Genomic DNA, 22,375 nt, shown 5'->3' with positions numbered 1-22,375 from the left:
CTCTCTCTTCCCCCCCCCCCCCCTTCCGGGTCTCCAGACCGCAGCGCTACCTGTACATTTGACGTCCAGGTGTTCCTACCAAGCACCGAGCTCTGGTTGGCTGCGTTATACAGGTTGTGCTGGAATAGATGGTGGGTCAATTAAAAATGAGGTGGTTCTGAACACACACACACACACACACACACACATATATATATATATACATATATATATATACATATATATATATATATATATGCACAAAAATTAAAAAAAAAATGTGTAGTAGTTTTAGAACTATTGGCAAATTTAAAGTAGTTTTAAAACTACCTACTCTGGACCAACATCATTAGATACCATGACTACAGATTTTTGTTACGGAATCGTGAATAACCCTACTATAGATGAAGATCCAAGATAAAATCAAACATGCTACTTCCGTAGGGGGGAGGGGATTTTAATTTCGCGCCTTATGTAGCAAAACAATTTTTTATCATGTCACTTTGACTATTCAAAGAGTAAAAAAAAAAGTTGACTATTCTAGCTAAGCAAGTTATTTGCTTAAATGTGCCATCTTTTCCAAAAGCTTGCGGCAGTGGGTCTCCTGTTGAGTGGCTTCATTCGACGCGATAACTACACTAGACAGCGAAGATTCACTTTCAAAAAAAATATTCAAAATAAGCTACAAAACTAAACGAAACATTTGCACTGCAAGCTGTCTAGATAAATTTTTTTATCCACGACCAGAATTTAATCGTTCCTCACGATGGAAGGAGGGGAGGGGGGAGCAAGTTGTTCAGTTTCGCCAAAAGCGTCCAAGTGGCGCTGCTTCCACGGGTCTCGCATTCGCTCTCTCCTGAATCAGCCTCAGGACACGAAGACCGCGGCGGGCACTAAAGGGCGTAAGAGGGGGGGTGGGAGGTGTAGGGAGGGGGTTGTCCTAAAAAGGTTCCCCCCCCCCTCATCACTCCGGCAGCAACTAACGTATGGTAATGCGCAGCACTTAACGAAGGGGACCTCCAGCCTCCCCCCCGTCCAGCCCTGGAGCGTGATTTGTGCGGCGAGGCATATTCGTCGCCCCTGGGACTGCGAGCCATTGTGCGCGGGCAGGGTGCCCCCTTGCCCCCCCCTCCTCCGAGATGGACCTGCGTGCCCTCTGTGGGCAGAACGGGGAGTTAGTGAATTCCGCGTCATGTGTGACTTGTCTTGAAACCCGACAGCTCCTCGACAAGTAAGAAACTGCTGTGTCATTGTACAGAAAATCCTGAAAGGTACCCTTTCCGAGGGGATACATTTCCAGTACATATTTGCATTAAAACTAAAACATTTATAAGAAATCGGAAAGGGTATCTTTCCAGTTCCTACCCAGCTACACTACAGCCACCATAAGTCTGAAAGGTACCCTTTCCAAGGGGATACAATTCAGCCCCCCCCCCCCTCTACAACGAGTGCGGCGTGTGCGGGTTTGGAATCAGTGTACTGAGCATTACGAGTCCGGTGTTTTGATACTGCTACAACTCATTCCTAGAGACCTGTAAAATTCGCGGATTCATTTCGCGATAGGATAGAATCAAAAATTCTTTTGACATCATTTTGCTTCAGTGATTGTTGGGCCACAGTTTATCTGAAGGACACCAGGCCAATGGAAAATATTTTTAACATAATTAAATTAGCGAATCACGATCATTCCAGTCAACAGGTGTTACGAGTCGGTAACCAATCAGCAGATGTAATTTGCACGAGTGCGTAGAGGATCATGGAGTCTATCCTTTAGGGATTAGAAATGGCGAATTTTACAGATCTCTCTACTCATTCCATAGGTATCACCGATTTATTTAAGCAAAATTTTGGCAAGTGAAAATTCTGCTAGCTAAGTGGTTTTTTGACAGATGAATAATTGGATTCCACTTTTAATCCTTGCTTTAGGTGATGGATAGAGTCCCGGAAATTTCGCGGATTCCTCTAGCCTCAGGATAAAATTCAAAGTTGTAGGTGTGCTCGACCCATGTTTACTTTCCCATTGGTTGATTTCTTAGCGAGAACATTTTTATCCTTGTTATTTGGCACTACCTGATTCGCTTACTTCTCTCCCAGCTGGACATCGTTGGCTCACGGTCGTAGAGGGGCGTGTCCAGATAACTGCGTGTCCAATCATGAACACATTGCGACAGTGTTGAGGTTTGCATTCTAGCTTGCGACTAAATGAATCCGCGAAATTTCCGTGGCTATAGTGATGGAATCAGTATGAAAATGCGACTGGACGCGCGCGGTATGTCCGCAGGTCACGGCGGGGTGAACCAGCTGGGGGGAGTGTTCGTGAACGGGCGGCCGCTGCCCGACGTGGTGCGCCAGAGGATCGTGGAGCTGGCGCACAACGGCGTCCGGCCGTGCGACATCTCCCGCCAGCTCCGGGTCTCCCACGGCTGCGTCTCCAAGATACTGTCCAGGTACGTCCTCCGACCCACCACCGCCTCGTGTTCTTGTGTCCTCACGTTGTGAGTGCACTTGCCTATTACTAGAGACCGGAAAAATTCGCTGGTTCATTTCGTGATATGCTAAAATTCAAATATTTATACCGTTGTGCTGCTTCTGCTATTGGTTCCCTGTTAATGTGTAGGACTCTTGGCCAATTAGAGACAATCAATAAAAAAAAGTATCCAATCACAAGTTACCCACTTGAGACGCCTCAAAATTCAGCACCCAATGAACAGGTGCCGTTTGTCCAAGTAGGCTGAGGATCATGGAGTCTATCCTGGAGGTCATTGAACTCGCGAATTTTTCCAGTCTCTACCTATTACGCAGGGGCATGCAGATTTCGCGAAAATATTTTGAGACTAGATGAAACTTTAAAAAAAACTATAGCATCGTCTGTGTTTCCTCCCAGGTACATATCGATTGTTACAACTCCAATCACAGTGATTCAGTGAGGAAGTGAAAGTATTCTGAGTGGCCCGGTCAAATAAGGCAACGACTTCTCTCGCAGACGGCCGCCAATCACAAGGAAGAAACCACAGGTGCGGGTACACCTTGTTGCAGTCTAATAAGTGTTCAGATCTTTTCGCGAAAAATACCTGCCCCCACCTATTAGTACGAAACTCGGGCGCGAAATTTAACGAAGAAGTCTTTAAAATCATTCCGAGCGTGAATGAAATACATTATTAAATTAACAGCTATGTTGACTATCAAAAATCTTTTTAATAGCAGACCAAAATTTTAAACTATATAATGAAACGCCTCCGATAAAAACAAAAAAAAAAAATACTTGAAAAAAAATACTGAACCCTAGTTTTTAAACCTCCTTTTTTGACATGGAATTTTATTAAAAATAGTGCTTATCTTGTTAAAATTTATTAAACTGTTATTACATTAAATATTTTCCTTTGGCAGCACCGTGGTTACACATTTCCTTTCCATGCGACTTCCGTTCCATTATAGAAGTTATTCCTTCCAAATTCTGAATACCTATAATGTTACACATCAAAAATTCTCTATTTTTACCAAAGATTCCTTTGGAAATCAGTTGCCAAGAAATAATTTTTAATGCTACAAGAAATGTATTGTAACTTGTACAACACATGGACTTTGGTTATTTTTGCACAAGTATACGTTTTTCGAGAGAATACTTAGCATTCATTACGAAAATTGGCGCATAATTTTTATCTAGTATGTCGGACCGGGTTTGGAATCGGTGTCTTGAGCATTACGAGTCCAGTGTTTTGATACTGCTACAACTCATCCCATATCACCGATTTATTTAAGTAAAATTTTGGCAAGTGAAAATTCTGCTAGCTAGTGGTTTTTGACAGATAAATAATTAGATTCCACTTTTAATTCTTGCTTTAGGTAATGGACTCTACCTTAAATTCAGTATAAAAGTATCACTGAAAGTGAAACTAATCCGAGTGAAAAATTAGGATACTCAAATGGAGCAGTCTTAACAATTTTGTAATCAAATGAAGAATCCCCTATTTGAAACATTTTACAGAATTTTAGATTTGAGTGAGTTCACATTTGCCAATTTAGAGACATCTTATATGTACCTATATGGGTTCTCAAAGTCACTATTTTCCGTGCAAGTAAAATATTTAGAACTACGTGATTGCTACTGTCCTTGTTTTTTCCTCGATTTAATTGTTGGCTGGTGTCCAATCAGTTTTTAAATAGAGTCTTCGTGGGCCTTGATTGCTGGAAGTGTCATGCCCATGATAGATGCCTGTCCTCTGAATGAGTCTAACAGTGGCCACTAATGAAGTCCCGAAGCTCGCTAGCACTGAACGATCTTGTGTTCTTTGTCGCTTTAAGATGTTCTGTGCATGACCACGTGGCTTAAAAACACACCTTTGGTTTTTAACTGTACACAGGCAATATAAAACAGAGGTCCCAGTCCCGTGTTCCACGTCGTTTCATGTTTACAACCTTCGAGTGTGATATTTACGACATATTTACGAGTTTAGTTTCTGCTGCACTACTGATACGTTACAATTTTCGAGATGGTGTGGTGTTGCAGTGCACATTACAGGTGTTTTAAAGCACGAGATTGAAAGTTCGCGACTATTCACAACTATAGTCCATAATTTAACTTCTCTCTGATTTTACAGTTGTTATCAAAATTAGTACCAGTGCCATCCATTTCCTAAAACTCACCTGCAGAGCAACAAAGAAGTTTGTTTACGAACACTTAAAATAACATGAAATAGTTTGCGAACACTGTGGCAGTAAGGATGCGTAAGTAAATGGTAATAGTTTTGAGAACAGTCAAATTTTTTGTTACATTACATGACGTATTTTCGGCATTTTTTTATTTAAATTCGCGTGTTAGATTTTGATGAATATTTTTTTTAAAGTTTCGTACGGTAAATTCTGCGTTTGCTTCCCCCTGTTGTTTATATTATAACTCTACTTTTTTTTTCCTGCTAGAGATTCTCACCTGTTAAAAATGTTTGCTTTTGTAAATTCTATCTCGCAGCGTATCCCATTTTAACGCCACTCTGTTATTAGCTAGCGTGTTTGGTTATCCGCCCTGTTACTCTTGTTTTGAAGAGAGGGAAAAAAAATGGCTCGGACTTTGGCGGTGATAAGGAGTGGTGGAGTAGTGGGGAGGGGGGGCAGTCGCTGGCTCGGACACGTGTTGATTGCCGAGATACAAGGACCTGCGTTCGCAGCCCGCGCCCAGGGAGATAGCGGTGGGCGGGGTAAAGCACCCGCTTATCGCTGCCGCCGCATCGTTTGTTTCGGTGTTTCTCCGTCTCTCTCTCTCTCTCTCTCTCTCTCTCTCTCCCTCGCACTCCATCCATCTTCTCACTCTCTCTCTCTTCGCCCTCCCTCCCCCCCCTACCTAGGTCCTCAGGTGTGCCGTTCTTCTCCCGCTTCAAGCACCGCGAGGCGCGCAGGGCCATTCCGTTTCCTCGCATCGCGCGCATAGGTGCAGTGATTTCCTTCAAGGTGGAAAAAAATAATTGAATTTCGTGTTTCGATGAACGGTAGGCTGGGTGCGCAGAATATTTCATACTATATATTTTTTTTAACACACAGGAAAAAAAATTGTAACTTTGAACTACACATGGCTATGGTTATTTTTTCATACGTGAAATACTTCTTATACCTATTACCTACCTAGTATATTTTTTTTACGAACATTTAAGCACATGATTTGATATTTTAATTGATGTTTCATTCCAGCATAATTATTTAAACCATAGAAATAATAATAAAATATTTCATAACTTTAATATATGTTTTTTATATTAGTATTATTAATTTGCGCAGTTAATACTGGAAAGATTTACAGGAAAAGGTTACACATAACTTAAACTATTAGTGGTACTGGAACAGCACAAAGTATAAATGTAAGGGTAAGAATACGAACTCACTATTACTCCGAATACCTACTATTTTGTGATGACATAGTTGTTTTCATGTAAATGAACAAATTTACAAATATTGTGTTTTACATGAATATTTACAAAAAAAACTACAGTGTACATGGGCTGCTTGGTCACGATTTTTTGTATCCTTGCATGTCCCTTCTTTCAGGGTTACATCCAAATCTAAAACCTTTCAAAAATTACCTCTTTGACGTCTTCTCACTTCTATATGATTCATAAGAAAAATAAATAAAAATTAGTGCAGTTCCTAACAACGACACATTACATGTCTAGGTAGAATAAATTAGTAGAATTTTTTTTTGGATTACCTCATTACATCTTTATACATATTCCAATAGGAACTGTAACACATATCAAAAACAGTTTTAAGGATTCAGCGAGAGCAATACACGGTCTGGTTAATTTGAAATTTCCATCCCATAGGTCTATATTTGGAATTATGACTGGACAGTCGGATATAAAATATAGTTAGTCCCTATTGAAGATGTATAGGGACAATATTAAATAAACTACGCGCTTTGGTCAGAAATATTTTGGAGAAGCCTTAAAAAAGAACTCAGATATCAGGATGACTGGGTCGGAATACGAACATCGATCCCCAAGGATACGAGTCAAGTGTCTTATCACTTTGCCACTTCTCCAAAAGTGGACATTTACACGTACAGTAGGTGATTCTCAGTCAAACTTAAATTCGGTGGTTTATTTGTAAGGAAAGTTAAGAAAGCCCTTATAACTGACTACCTTTGCTTCGCGTGGAAAATGTAATTTGCACAGGTAATTTACAAAGAAAAGATGGACAGCTAGCCTATCTTATACAATGGAACGAGTAATTCTTGTATATGGGGTCAATAATTGTAAATGCTTGCCCTGCACTTACGTGTATTTATTATCTAGGTTAGCTGTGATTTTATTATTTTATTATATATAGTGCAGGATGTAGGTCACAGTTTTTTTTTTTACTTTTTTTCCTCTAAATGGTATTCCCAAAAATTACAATAAAACAGTGACCAATATTTATCAGAAAAATATATGTCTTTTGCTGTCTGCCAAAATTCGTTATTTTTAGAATGATCTGTGTAGTAACATATTCAATGCATTCTCACATCATCTTTCGAGCGCCCTCCAGTGGAATACGCTACTGATCACTCCACCAATATTATAACAGTAAATTGGCCAACTACTTTACAGAAGCGCGGTGTATGCCAAACGCACACAGAAAAAAAACTGCTGAACTTCAGCTAAATCTTTCATATAAGTTTTACTATATAGACATTACGTATAACTTTATTTGTGCAATTTCATGTCTGCTGCATTCATAAGTTTGTTAGTGTTGTCAAACTTCAGGCCTATACTCATCGCTTGACGAATTGCGTCGTGCCACTGACTAGAAGTTAAACTGTGTGTGTTTTCACAGTTGGGTAGCACATACAGACCTTTGGATGTTACTGGTTTAATTTCATGGGGCAGAAGTGTGTTTAAAAAAAATCAATTTAATATATCTGTATTCAATAAACTTCTGGCCACAACAAGGGGTTTTAAGTGTTAAGTGATCTCAACATGAGTCACTTCCTGATAGATTGTTCCAGGCGTAATGACACTTAACCAGAATCAACAAAAAATAACACATCCCGCTTTCACCGAAATATGGAGAACAAATCATAACTTGGGGGTGGGAGGGAGAGATACATACACCCAATTCTCTCCCTTCCCCTTTTCATCAAGGTTGCGTCCTCCACTGCATTCAACTGTAGTTTTATAGTCACAGTAACAAAATATTTCTTCATAAAGATGACAAATTAAAATAAATAAAAATCCGTCAAAGCGGTCAAGCACAAAAATATGTTCTGTGATTTTACAAAAGATTCCTTTGAAAACCAGTCGCCAAGAAATAGTTTGAAATACTACAAGAAAGATATTGTAACTTTGTACAACACATGCCTATGGTTATTTCTGCGTATATGAAATACGATTTTCGAGATAATACTGACTATTACATAATCAGTATTGGCATAGTTTTATTTTTTAATTGATGTTTCATTCTCGTGTTTTTTTAAACCACGTAAAAAATAAATATTTAATAAATTCACTTTGTTTTGTTATGCGTATTATTTTGCGCAGTTAATACTGGAAAACTATTCAAGGAACGGTTTGAAAATATTTAACTATTGGAGGTAGTGCGGGTAAGAATTCGAAACCAGCAGTGATACATTAGTTTTTATGTCAATGTACAAATTTACAAATATATCTGTAATTTTTCGTGAATATTGCTGTTACATTTACAAAAAAAAACATGTCTGTGCACGAGCAAAGCGAGGACGTAAGGAGTATAAGGCGGGCGAGGCGGCGGGTGGAGCGGGATGCGAGGAAAGTCCGGGAGGGTTGGGAAGGAGGGAGGGAGGGGCAGAAGTAAGACTCGGCGAGTATCTCCGGCGCAGCATCTCTTCCCTCCACACGCCATGACGAATGGACCACGACCGGGCTAATGATGCGCCCCGCAGTTTTAAACCCACATCGACACGCCCCCCTCCCCACCCTCCTCTCCACCCAGCAACGCGGTCGGCGCAACAGCCGCCCAAGCGACCACCGCCCCACGTGAGGGGGTCAGGGGTCACGCCAACCCCCCCCCCCTCCTTCCCACCACCACACACCTGGCCCGAGAGCCGTCGGATGACGTCACATGCTCGTCAGATCCGCTAGGACTCGGACCATCACACCTTCAAAAATACGGTCATTATATATAGGGACACCTGTATTTCGCGAATACATTTCGTGTCAAGGTATTTCACAAAATACTGTAGCTTTTCTCGTGTGGTTATTGGCTGAGGTCGGTGAGAGGTGTCGTCCCGCTCTTGACGGGGCCAATGAGAATGTGGTTATCGTACTGCTGCACCCTCACAATTTGCCATGACTCTTAGAAAAAGCTACAGTGTTTTGTGAAATACTTTGACCTGAAATGAAATCGCGAAATACAGGTGTCCCTAATTATATATATATATATTTCCAGTTTTCAATTCAATTAGGCTTATTAAGACACCCGCCTACCTAGGCAAAGCGTCACGATTTGAAAACAGCTTAAAGATATCCGCGTTGGTGTCTGTTTACGAAAAGTATTTTAAGAACACGCTGAGGTTGAATTAGCAATTCTGTTTAAGAGTTAAATTAAAAAAAAAAACACATTTTTTATAAGAGCGAATTTCGCTAAACTCAAGTTTTTAGAAAATTTGGCATTAAAAAATTTGGTACATATTATTGAAAGCACTCAAGGGACTTGCATTACGCCTTTATTAACAGTTCTCCGCCATATAATGTTACGGTTAACACTTATATCTCATAGTTTCCCTGCGCTTAGAGGTGATATTGAGCTTCAAGCACCAGCGAGCGTTGCCCTTATTAACCTGCCACACAAACTAGGCAGGCCCCGTAACCTCTTCTCTATTCGCTTGTGTGCCTTTAGTAATCACGGGGCCGCTTACAATCTTGCCTTGCATTTGAAAATGCCACATACACATGTCTTAAGTGGGACCAGGACACAGGAGCCATTGCTCCGAAAATGAAGATTCGAACAACTGCCCAAAAGAGATAGGCAAAAATAGCGTCAATCGTTAGCCGTTACGAAAACTGAGGAGCAGACAAACGCAAGCAGCGTTACGAGATTACCGTAGCGTCTCTGCTGCGTCATTTCTCCCTCTCCCGTGCCGTATCCCCTTCCGGCCGTTACAACTAGCATATAGCATGCTACGCTACGTACGTATGTCCCACCATCTTCCTTCTTTTTTCCGTCTTCCCACGAATGCGTTGGAGTGGCGTCGCCGATGACGCACTCTCCTCCTCTACCGGTTTAACCACCACGTACCTAACTATTCCCCTCATGCGATCGAAATTTTCGTAACGCTCGAAAATTGTAGCCCCCTTCAGCAAAGAAGTTTCACTTCAAAAACCATCTGTGTGCAATAGCCCAGACGGGTAATTTGACCTAAAGATAGCTGCGTCACACTACACATTAACTTTCTTTTCCTCCAAAAAAAACCTGAATCCTTGGGAGCCAGAGCGGTCGAGGGTAGGTGGGGGGAGGGGTTGGAGGAGGGGTGGGGGGGAGTGAACCGCAGGGGCTCGACAGTTACAAATAAGGGGACATTAACTGGAGACAATTTTTCATGTGTGAGAGTGTGTGTGGGAGGGATGGGAGTCCCAAGTTCGCGAGGGTGTAATCTTTTGTCTCTACTCGCAGTGCACGACGGGCACCCCCCCCCCTCCCCCCCTCCCCCCACAGACCAACGTCCAACTGCGGCACGAATCATGAACGTCGTCCGCTCCGCCGAGACCCCTCGACAAGGGGGGGGGGGGGGTTGAGAGAGGGGAAAAAAAATATCTGCGGAGGTCTTGTAGGGCTGCGGTGGAGTTAAAAAGCTTTCCACACACCCCCCTCTGCAGCAACCACGAATCCTTACTCATATCAACCCCTGGGCACGTCTCTTTAGTGGTAGTCCACCCCCTTACCACCCCCGCACACACGTGCCGGTATATGGCCTGGTCTTGTAACGGGGTATAATGTGGGCGGACCGTTGATTCTCTGCTTGCTGGGGCGGGGGGAGGGGGTAGGCTTGCCGCTGCCGTGTATATAAATATGCATGCCGGGAAAAATAACTCTCTCGCCCCACCCCCTCCCCCCGCCCACTTCTTCAGACCCACATTTCCGGAGCTCCCTGAGTCTCTCGGACATGTACTTCCAGGGAGTGCAGATCCGGTCGTCACAACAGCGGTTCCAGATAAAAGCTCTGGAATTAACATCCCTCCTAAGGCGAGCGTTTCACTGCCCCGGCTTTCAACGGTTTTATGTATTCCCGCCGCTGGTTTTGCTGTTGGAAAAAAATATATATTACTTGATCTTTATCATAGCTACAGATACGTGAGTATTTTTTCGCAAGCATAACATAATATTTTTATGACACTCATTTTTAATGCGTTTCAAGTTACGCAGGGTTTTTATTAATACATGTCTGTACACCACATTTTTCTAGTTAGAAAGTCTTATTTACAACTAAATTCTTGTGAAATCGGACACATATATCTACAAATCTACGTAAAACAAAATTTGTAAACTGAAATTTAATTTAAACCAACGAAATATTCTTGCCACACCCAAATTGTACCATTTAGCTTAAAGCTTTTTTTTTTGTTCCATTTTTCTATAAATAAAAACAAAAATGTTGTTGCCAACCTAATTACGCCAGAAAGTCAAAGCCAAAGAACACTCTGAAATTAAACTCACCTAAATTTACATTTGAGCCGAAATACTTCACTAGTTGAGGCGCATTTATTCCAAAACTTCATTTGCACAAAAACTAGACGTTATTAGTGTTAGAAAATATGGACAGCTTTATTTATGACATATTTTAATTTTCTACACGGGTCTTCACGTCACCTGAAAATAATCTACCCAGGATAAGAATTTTTTTAGTTTCTTTATGAATTTATTAGTAGTGAGATTAATTACGAGTTGTTGTACTAATTATTCTGCAGTTGTCAAATTCTCAAGCTCTTACATTACGGTCCACGTTTCTAAATTTCCTTCCTAAGAAGCCACACCCAGTGGTTTAATAAGTGAATAAAATTACTTTGAATGTTCGATAGAATATTTGGCAGATTGTCGCGATCTGTTAGATATTTTGGATCTTTGCAAAGAAAATACTGGAAGTAACAGTAATTCAGAAAATATATAGGGTAGGGCATGCGTTCATTATATATATATATATTAAAAAGAAGTCTGACCTATTGGTAGAGACCTGCAAAATTCGCGGATTCATTTCGTGATATGCTACAATTCAAATAATTATACCTTAGCGCTGCTTCTGCAATTGGTTCACTGTTAATCTGGAGGACTGAGGGCCAATTAGAGACCCTCACTCATAGAAGTGTCGAATCACAGGTTACCCAGTCGAGACGACTCACAAGTCAGCAGCCAATGAACAGGTGGCATTTGCCCGAGTGTGTAGAGTGTAGTAGAGTATATCCTGGAGGTCATTGAATCCGCGGCTTTTGCAGGTCTCTACCTATTGGAGATGGAAATTTTACGTACTCTTTTGGTGACCAGTCAGATTGCAAACCTCTATATCTTAGCCTTATTTCTCTGATGACACGTTCACTCTCGTTCCTCCACTCCCTTCCACGACTGTGGGCCAATCAGCTGCCAGCAAGCAGCTGAGAGCCCGAATCATAACGACCCACTCGAAAGAAGGGGAGGTTCTACACAAAGAAACCAGCCAGTATAGAAAAAAGTATATGTGGTTTAGAGTATGCACAGGACTGTGAATATTAGACTGACAACCAAATTAATCTTCGAAATTTCCGGACCTCTAAATATTAGCGTTTTTTTTTTTTAGTTCATCTTCCATGGAAAAATAATAATATTCGGGAACTTATGTTCGGGACGTCCCTCGTGCGAACATATCAATCATTTGATTGTTTGTGTCGTGCGTTGTGATCCTGCAGCGAGGTCCTTACCGGACTGGGAAGGACGAGACGTAGGGAGTGCACTGAGATCAGGATGTGAGTGTGCAGGTCCTAGCAGCATCCCCCCTCTCCACCCACCCGTGGGGGCGATGCGTCGCGAAACAAATAAAAAATCAGCGCGGGAACACCGATCCTCCCCCTACCCGCGGAGGGCCACCGGTAATGCAGCGCTTCCCAGTTTTTATGCGGCGCCCGGAACCGGAAACGAGAGCGCCCGGCCGCATGGGAGCGCCCCCTGTGACAGCTAAATCATAACTCTCCCATTCCCCCCTCCCCCTGACTCCCCCCCCTCTCCTGGTTCGGCCCGGGAGTGACTTTTCTCCCCCGCCGGCATTATCATAATCGTTACTGCGCACGAGTGCAGGGGGTCTCGTTCTGCTGGTAGGGCCTGCCTGCTCTTCTCCCCCCCCCCTTGCCATGACGACCACCTACACTGGGCGGCGGAGCAGACTTGAAGCACGTGGATGTGCTCTCGACACTGACCCTCAACTAGCGACTAACCGATCAGCTAGAGACATGCAAAATTCGCGGATTCATTTCGCGATAGGCTAGCACCAAAACAACTATACCTTCGTACCGCTTCTGCGATTCTGCCCGCATTTTATCCGGGGAACTGTGAGCCGATGGGAAACACTAAACCAAGAAAGTGCCGAATTACGGACAGCCTGGTTGAGACGTCTCACGCGCCAGTAGCCAATGAACAGGTGTCATTTCCGCAAGTATTTAAAGGGCTGTGGAGTCTATCCTAGAGGTCAATTAATCCGCGAATTTTGCAGGTCTCTGCGCAATCACACTGTTAGAAAATTTCACCTAAATTTTACGAAGAACGCTATTTATGAATTACCCAGGGATATTCATAAATTTAGGGTCGTCTTCGTAAATTTACGGGTGTTGAGTCCACTCAGAAAGTTTATTCAACAATAATAATCTTATTATATTAACAAAACATTGAAAAAAATTATTTGAGTCTACAGCAAAACCATCTATTTTTTTCCCCCCGCATATGTTTTACCTTGTTTGCAGCGTAACACAGGACTCGGCAGTCGGAACCTGACGTAGCTTCTCCGGAGATGCAGCGGTGTGATGTGATGTTAAACAGAGTTGGGTCCTTGCCTAGGATTTTCTGGTATATGCAATAATTAACGTTTTTTGTAAATAAATAAAATTATTCATATAAAATTACTTAAATTTGTAAATATGTCACTACTAAGTAGTGTTCGCAGTGATATTCTTACCCGGGCATTCCAGTACCTCCAATAGTCAATGTTATTTGTAAACCGTTTCCTGAATATCTTTCCTCTATTAACTGCGCACATTAATAATCACAATAAAACAAAATAAAGTCAAACTTTTTAATATTTAATTTTTTTTCATTGATTTAATATATGTTTGATTGAAACTAATTAAAATATATAATTATGTGCCCATTTTCGTAGTAAACACTCAGTATTATCTCGAAAAACGTATTTCATGTGTGCATAAATAGCCATACATAGTCATAAAATATATTTCTTGTAATATTACAAAGTATTTCTTGGCAACTGTTTTTCAAAGAAAACTTTATTAAAAGTACAAGGTAAAATTTTTGTATGATTTATGTATAGACCGAGAAGAAGATATTTCGTCAGCTTATGCGGCGAGCCATGGATTAGAGAATATCTCATTGAAGTAGACTTCCTTGGAAGGTCAATGGTTATGACTATCATCGCAGTTGCAATCACTGGTAATTTTAAATTTGCATCGTAGCTGGAAAAAAAAAACTTGATCAGCTATATTGTGCCCATTTCCCAACTGTCACTTTCAACGCGTCACGCGATATGTCAAGTTCGCCTGATGTTGACAGAAGAAAAAAAAACAGTGGCAGGACGACACGTATAAATTTTGGTACCTACTGCTTTTATCAGTTTCGCGTTTGCCCGTTCGTCTGTGTTCGGGACAGGCGTCCGTCACCCGAGAGAGGTGTCTGTCCCTGGCGATCATAACCCACCCCCCCCCTCCAGGGCTCTTTTAATAATGCAACCGGCCAATCGCACGCAGGGACACAAAGGCCACACCGGGTTCCCCCCCCCCCCCCCCCACACACACACACACATGCCATCATCCACGCCAACATCACGCCGCCGGACAGCGACAGATCAAAGCGCGGGGATGGTAATACGATTCCCTCCCCCCCCTCTCCCCCTCCCACCAAACGGGTCGAGGTTGTCGGGAAGCGACCTGCCATTGCCCATCCATCGGGGGACGCGCGGAAACAATGGTGACGTCACGGGGGATTTGGGGGGGGATGGGGGTCAGAGGGCCGGGGTTTAAAAATATACGTGCAGCAAGCACACACCTTCCGACCCCCCGCGCCCATCGTGGTGTCCCGCGGCTCGCGCGCTGGGCTCGAGTTACGCCGATGCGACCAATAAAACCTTCCCCCCCCCCTGCTCCCGCCACTCCTTCACCCGGCGGTACATAACCCTATCCGCCGGCACGACCCTCCACGTCTCCCTGGAGGACCCTCCCCCGCCCCCTCCGCCCCCCTGCCCGGCGCGCTTCGACGTCACAACTTCGCAAATGCTATTACAACCGGGGGGAGTGCGCGTCGCGCCGTAGATCGTCAAATGGCGCGCGCGCGGGTTGTGTAGTTGCGGAGGAGGATGGAAAAGGGGGGGGTGTATTTTCATAACAAAGACCCTGCTATGGGGTGGAACTGTGTGGAGGGGGGGAAGGTGGTGGCTGTTGCACAGTGCTGCTCCCTAGGGCCCACGAGTTCAAACAGCCGCATTAGACCGCCAGAAACCTTCTGGCCCCCGCGCTACACACAATGGACTATGGTTATCAGCAACAACGCGATTTAATTTTTTCTTTCTTCTTCTTCTGCTTCTTTTTCGCCATCGACCAGCCCAGTCCGCCTGTTTTCAAAGAAATATATATTTCCCTTTTATTTTTCCCCCGCAAAAAAAATGGAAATAGTGAGGGTTATTTCCGAACACGTATCATCCAAAAAAAAAAACGCGTACCTATATTTTAAAATATTTAATTGCCTATGTTGTAAGTGCAGTGAATGCAATGCACTACTGTGCGGATCTGCGGAAGAACAAAGCGACCAAGCAACCGCCGGTCAACAGCCCGCGAGGTCTCGATACGAATCCGCCAGGTACTCCTGGAGACCGCCGAGGAGGTTTGCTGGCGCAAACGTGTAACCGTCCGCGGAGATGAAAAGAGACCGCCCGAGATGGGTATCTCTGGTCGGAGGAGATGTACCCAGCGGGTACCGCGACACGCGGCGGTAGCGATCTGGTGATTCCTCGAGTCAACGACCCTTTCACTAGACTACACAGCCCTCCGTGCCAACTGGCCGTGCTTCATGTGTGACATCTCAGCTTCGGCGGGGCACGGTGCTGCCGTCTGCGGCGAATTGCACCAACTAAAGTTCGCAAAGCCAAAGGTGAAACTTTATAGTACTAACCAGAGACCGGAAAAATTCGCGGGTTCAATGAACTTCAGGAGCTGTTTCATTTTATAGTTTAAAATTTAGGTCTACAGATGGAATGATCGATAGGTCGACGTAGCTGCTCCGGTAGCGAATTCTAGCGGCGGGTGCGGAAACTACGTGTGATTCGCTTCCAGAAATTTAGTTGAAAACACAGTTTGCGTATATAAATCACGCCCAGCACTATATTAAAGAATTATACGTTAAATATCTTGTCCGAATTTTGTATTTTAAGAGTTCTTGCAACAGGAGGAAATTGAATTTGCTCGTTAACCGAGTCCTGAAAGACTCACTCAAATTTTTTAATCGAGAGAGACCTTATAAATTTGAGGATTCGTTTTTCGCGACATCTGAAGTCCAATCACCTGTGTAATAATCGGTACAAATAACAAAAACCTGCTTCTAGAGAAGTGCCGTGGGTCACGATAACCCACTGGAGACTCACAAATTTTGAACTTATACACGAATAGGTGACATAAAACCGAATGTACACAGGGTATCGAATAATATAGATTCCACATAATCTACAAAAAACAAATGGAGCTTCTTCTTATTCTAATTCTTGTGGTCGTAAGAAATATCTTAAATATGGCGTGGGTTATCTCCAGTTGAGTTTTCGGACTGTCTGTCAGTTGAAGATCTTGCTGTTGCGTGATACTTGGTCGGATAATCAAGCTGGTTGATTTGGTTGAATCTCGGTGTGAATTCAGCTGTTGTCAAAAAATGAACCGAGGTCGTTCAATGTACACACAGAAAATCCAACATTCTCGCCGATCCATTTCGACTTCTGTGTTCTAGGGTTTTTCTGTGCCCCGAGCCCTGTGGGCTACCGGCGGAGAGGGCAGGCGGTCCACCAATTAGCTCGGCCCGCGAGTGTGTGTGCGAGAGAGAGAGAGAGAGAGAATAAGGGGGGAAGGAAGAAGGAAAGTGGGGGGGGGGAGGCAACGGTTTTGTTTGAGCGTGGCCAAGGCTCGTCACGACGCAATTAGACAGCATTCCCGCTCGCGGGCCCCTCCACAAAGGAGGGGCGCCGAACCACCGCCCCCCCCCCCCCCCCCGCGCCAAGGCAGCCCGCGGCCTCGACCGTCCGAGGTGGTCCTAGCCCCAGCATCCCGTCCCCCGCATTTCAAAACTCGAAATTGCCCAAATTAATAAAACTGATTAATGTGTTTACTTTGGGTTTATGTTTTCATTTTATATTATGTGTATAGTTCTTATGTTGCGTGCATGCATTTTTTTTCTCCATGAAAAAACAGTGCAAAATTGCAATGGCGTATTTCCAAGAAATTATATTAAATCAATTTACGTCCAGAGCTTGGTTTTCTAAATTGCTAAACATTTGAAACAATCTTTAGGTGGAGGGGAAATTGCATTAGTTGAGGGGAACTGAAAATTGATTACGTCTCTATATTAAATATTATTACGTTTGCGATAAATATATAGTTTTTTTTAACATTTTTTTAAAATAACTTACTTACTATACAGATAATTCATAACATTATATCAAGTCCGAACAATTTTTTCTTGGACCATGTAAAATGACCAGTTACATAATTAGTTAATTACTTTAATTACATTAATACACTGAACGAAAGACATTAGGTAAAATATAAACACGCTTGTGGAGTGAAGGCAAATAAAAGAAATAAGCACAAAATAATCTTATCGTATTATAGAATATTTTTTTAAAATATATTTGCGATACTTAAAAGAGCAATTTACTCACAGAAGTTGGAAAATATTCAGAATTTGTCTTGTAAAGGCCTATTCATAAATAAGCATCTTGACACTTCACAAACCCAAGAAGCCTACGTCTAATTTAGTGTAATAATTTGTTCCAAACAAACTTTATTTATTCTAAATAAAGTTAGGAATACTAATTGTTAGAGACCTCCAAAATTCGCGGATTCATTCGGTGATAGGCTAGAATTAAAACACATATACCTCTTAGATAATTTTGCTATTGGCTTACTGTTCATCTGGAAGAATCTCAACCAGTTATATAAACCCTCAACCAAAGAAGGATTGAATCACAGACAAACCAGATGAGACGACTTACAAGTCGGCAGCCAATCGACTTGCGCTATTTGCCCCGAGTGTACAGGGGTATGTGCAGTCCATCCTGAAGGCCATCTAAACCGCGAATTTTGCAGGTCTATACTAATTGCATATATTTAGGGACACCTGTATTTCGCGAATACATTTCGTGTCAAGGTATTTCACAAAACACTGTAGCTTTTTTCTAAGAGTCATGGCAAATTGCGAGGGTGCAGCAGTACGGTGATCACATTCTCATTGGCCCCGTCAAGAGCGGGACGACACCTCTCCCCGACCTCAGCCAATAACCACAGGAGAAAAGCTACAGTATTTTGTGAAATACCTCGACACGAAATGTATTCGCGAAATACAGGTGTCCCTACTAAATGTATTTATTCTGAATAGAGTTAGTAATACTAATGGTATATATTGTAAGTACTTGATGGGGAGCTGTGCAGTGTGGAGGGATGACGGATTGCGCGCGCTGCCGGCAGGTACTACGAGACGGGCAGCTTCAAGGCGGGCGTGATCGGCGGCAGCAAGCCCAAGGTGGCCACGCCGCTGGTGGTGGACGCCATCGCCAACTACAAGCGCGAGAACCCCACCATGTTCGCGTGGGAGATCCGCGACCGGCTGCTAGCCGAGGGCATCTGCTCGCAGGACAACGTGCCCAGCGTCTCCTCCATCAACAGGTCGGTCCCCTCCCCTCCCCTGCCCTCGAGGTGCTCCGACCACGAGTCAGGGTGTACGCGGTCGCCTGTGACTAGGGGCATGCTGATTTCGCGAAAAGATTTCGGGACTAGATGAAAGTCAAAACACTGTAGCAACGTCTGTGTTTCGTGATTGGGTGAGTTTCTCCCAGGTACATATCGATTGTAACAACACCAATCAGAGTGATTCAGTGCGGAAGTAAACGCGTCCTGAGTGGCTCGGTCAAATAAGGCAACGACTTCTCTCACAGACGGCCGCCAATCACAAGGAAGAAACCACATTTGCGGGTATACCTTGTTGCAGTCTAATAAGTGTTCAGATCTTTTCGCGAGATCTGCATGCCCCTACCTATGACGTCTGAAAAGCGTGGAAACTATTAAACCAAAACCCGGACAGGATGCAATATAAACAGAGACCTCCAAAATTCGCGGATTCATTTCGTGATAGGCTGAAATTCAAACATGTGTACAGTTCTGCTGGTTCTGATATTGGCTCGCTGTTTAACTGGAGCTCTCTGGGCCAATGAGAGACTATCGACCAAAGAAGCGTCGAATCACAAGCTACCCAGTGGAGACGCCTCACAATTTAGTACCCAATGAACACGCGTGTTTACTTGAGAAGTGCAGAGGATAATGGAGGCTATCCTAGAGGTCATTGAATCCGCGAATTTTTCGGTGCCGCCCCCTCCCCCTGCATCCCCTCTAACTAGGGATCGGAAAAATTCGCGGGTTCAATGACCTGCAGGATGAACTCCATAGTTATACGTAGAGACCTGTAAAATTCGAGGATTCATTTCGCAATAGGATAGAATCCAAATACTTTTGACATTATTTTGCTTCAGTGATCGGGCCACAGTTTATCTGAAGGACTCTGGGCCAATGAAAAATCTTTTAACAGAAGAATTAGTGAACCACGATCATTCCAGTCAACAGGTATTACGAGTCGGTAACCAATCAGCAGATGTAATTTGTACGAGTGCATAGAAGATCATGGAGTCTATCCTTTAGGGATTTGAAATCGCGAATTTTACAGGTCTCTAGTTATACGTACTCTCGGTCAAATGTCACCCACCCATTGGTTGCTGTCTGGTGAGACGCCCCAACGTGGCAGCCTGTGATTCGATAAAGCGTTGGTTTGGGTGTTTCTCATTGGCCCAGAGTCATCCAGGTGAGTTGTCAGCCAATAGCAGAGGCAGCACTGAGGCATAACTATTTGTATTTTAGCCTATCGCCAAATGAATTCGCGAATTTTTCCGGTCTCAATAAATAAGCTTTTTAAATTGAAGACACGTTTCTAAATTTTTGAGGGGAAGACTTCTTTAGAATCCAAACAAGTTTACGAATTTACCCGCAGCAGGCTATTCCTAAGTTTTTCTGGATACGTTCCTTTGAAGCTTGTCCTCATCATTAGCTGAGTCATCCTGAGTTTGGAGTATTGATTTTTTTAAACCATTGAACACACTTTTTTTTTTAACCGCATGTAGTTCCAAAATTTTGTTAGAGTCGTTTTAGGAACAACAAGCTCTAAATATTGTTTTAAATATGTTATGTATTTTTATATTTCATAGATGTTAAACTTTGTTTTCACTAGATATTACTAAAGACGTGCAAAATTCGTGGTTTCGATGGCCTTCAGGATAGACTGCACATACCCCTGTACACTCGGACAAATAACGCAAGTTCATTGGCTGCCGACTTGTAAGTCGTCTCAGCTGGTTTGTCTGTGATTCGATCCTTCTTTGGTTGATGGTTTATAACTGGCTGAGATTCGTCCAGATGAACAGTAAGCCAATAGCAAAATTATCTAAGAGGTATATGTGTTTTAATTCTAGCCTATCACCGAATGAATCCGCGAATTTTGCAAGTTTCTAGCTATTACGTTAGAACGAATGGTTTGCACTAGCCAGTCGCAAAGGAAAAGATGCGTGTAGTTGAAAGGTATGTCCTAACACTGTAGCACTCCTTGTTGACTTTTGAAGAGACACTTCCTTTAGCTTGATGACGATATCGCACATCAGCTCAACATGTGTGCGAGCGGGAAAGGGCGCAAGGGAGCAGGTTAGCTGGCCATTGAGGACATTGCGTCGGGGGGGAGGGTGGGAGGAATTAGTGCGTGAGTAAGGCTCCCTGAGGGGGTACACCGCCCGCCCCTCGTTTTAATAATCGTAATCACTTGTCAGCAGGCACTAGAGCACCGCTGGGGGACACTCGCACTTAATGGAGCGGTCCTCTGGGGAAAGGGGCGATGGCAGAGGGATATAACCCTCGGACTGTCATCCCTGATTGTTCGTCGCATGAGAAACGGGGATATTCGGTGGCCCTTTAAATTAATCCATTTTCTTCCTGTTATAATTTTTTTTTGTCCTGGAAGTGCAATCACTAGAAGGCAAGATAAATTTGCGGATTCACTGGGTGGCAAAGCAGACTTGAAGAACGCACATATCTGCTGTTTTTTTTTTTCGTTTGATGATTCGTCCAAAGTAGGTTACGATTAATTTGTGTGACCCTAAACAATTACTAGAGACCAGAAAAATTCGCGGGTTCAGTGAACTTCAGGATTGACTCCAATATCCTCTACACTCTCGGGCAAATGCCAACTATACATTGGCTGCTGACTTGTGAGTCGTCTCGACTGGGTAACCTGTGATTCGACACTTCTATGAGTGAGGGTCTCTAATTGGCCCTCAGTCCTCCAGATTAACAGTTAACCAATGGCAGAAGCCGCACTAAGGTATAATTATTTGAATTTTAGCATAACACGAAATGAACCCGCGAATTTTTCAGGTCTCTAACAATTACTTGATAGAGCCACGTTTACTTTGCGGATTATTTTTCACTGCATGATGGACTCAACCTGCCTATATAAATTCAGACGAACAGATGGCATTTTCCCGAGCATACACGGGGCTGCGGAGTCTATCCTAGAGGTCAAAGATAATGCAAATGGTTCCAATTCCTACGAATGAGTCGTGGTTCTCTGTGTGGGCGCAGCGTTCGCTTGGGCGTTTCTCTCTCGCGGGCAGGTTCGGGAAAGCGGCGCCAGGAAAGTTGAAAGTTATACCTGCAGTTCGTGCCGCAAAACGTCTCGAACCAGGGCAGCCCGCTGTACAAACACACACACACAGCCAGATAGCGATCAAGGAAGCCGGCGATTCAGTATCGACGGGTGAAACCGCGCTTTTCAAACCTCCCTCCCAGCTACTCGTTCTTGAAATGCCAACACATTCGGACATAACAAAAACTAAGTTAAATATTTTCCACCTAGCATGCAAGCTTGAAGCATAATAATTGTCATTGGCTTTAATTAAGCTTGCCGTGGGCAAGCTTGAGTCAAGCTCCAACTTTGATTTGACGATTGAGGCAGAGAATTGCTTTATGAAAGCTAGCAGAAGGCTCGAATTTGGCTTGTTCTCAGCATGTGTTATAATTAGGGACGTGGTTTCGGTGATCTCTACGATAGACATCACAGTTCTCTATGAACTTGGTTAAAATACACCTGGTCATTGGCTACTGGCTTGTGACACCTTTTAACTGGGATTATTTTGATTCGATACTTCTTTTCTTGGGATTTTTCAATTTACTCATAATCCTCCAGACTGTGGACCAATCACTGAATCAGCAAAAAGGGTAAACATATTTGGATTCTAGTCAATCGTGAATTAAATCAGCGTATTTGTTCGGTCTCTGTTTATAATGTATTCTTAGAGACCGAAAACATTTCGCGGATTCATTTCGCAATATGCTTAAATTCAACTAATTATACCGTTTTGCTGCAA

General features: G+C 43.2%; 1 protein-coding gene across 1 annotated transcript in view; it reads left to right on the top strand.

Moving 5' to 3' along the window:
* LOC134539625 (paired box protein Pax-5-like) overlaps nucleotides 1-22,375 on the top strand; it is a 123,505-nt gene that overhangs the window by 32,655 nt on the left and 68,475 nt on the right. Inside the window, exons 2-3 of the mRNA XM_063381808.1 lie at nucleotides 2,261-2,426; nucleotides 18,384-18,581. Of these exons, the coding sequence (XP_063237878.1) occupies nucleotides 2,261-2,426; nucleotides 18,384-18,581 (364 nt within the window). The remainder of the gene's footprint in view (nucleotides 1-2,260; nucleotides 2,427-18,383; nucleotides 18,582-22,375) is intronic.

Source organism: Bacillus rossius, chromosome 15, assembly GCF_032445375.1.
Source record: "Bacillus rossius redtenbacheri isolate Brsri chromosome 15, Brsri_v3, whole genome shotgun sequence".
NCBI lineage: Eukaryota > Metazoa > Arthropoda > Insecta > Phasmatodea > Bacillidae > Bacillus > Bacillus rossius.
The sequence above is the reverse complement of the archived record's forward strand: the minus strand, read 5'-3'. Positions and strand labels throughout refer to the sequence as shown.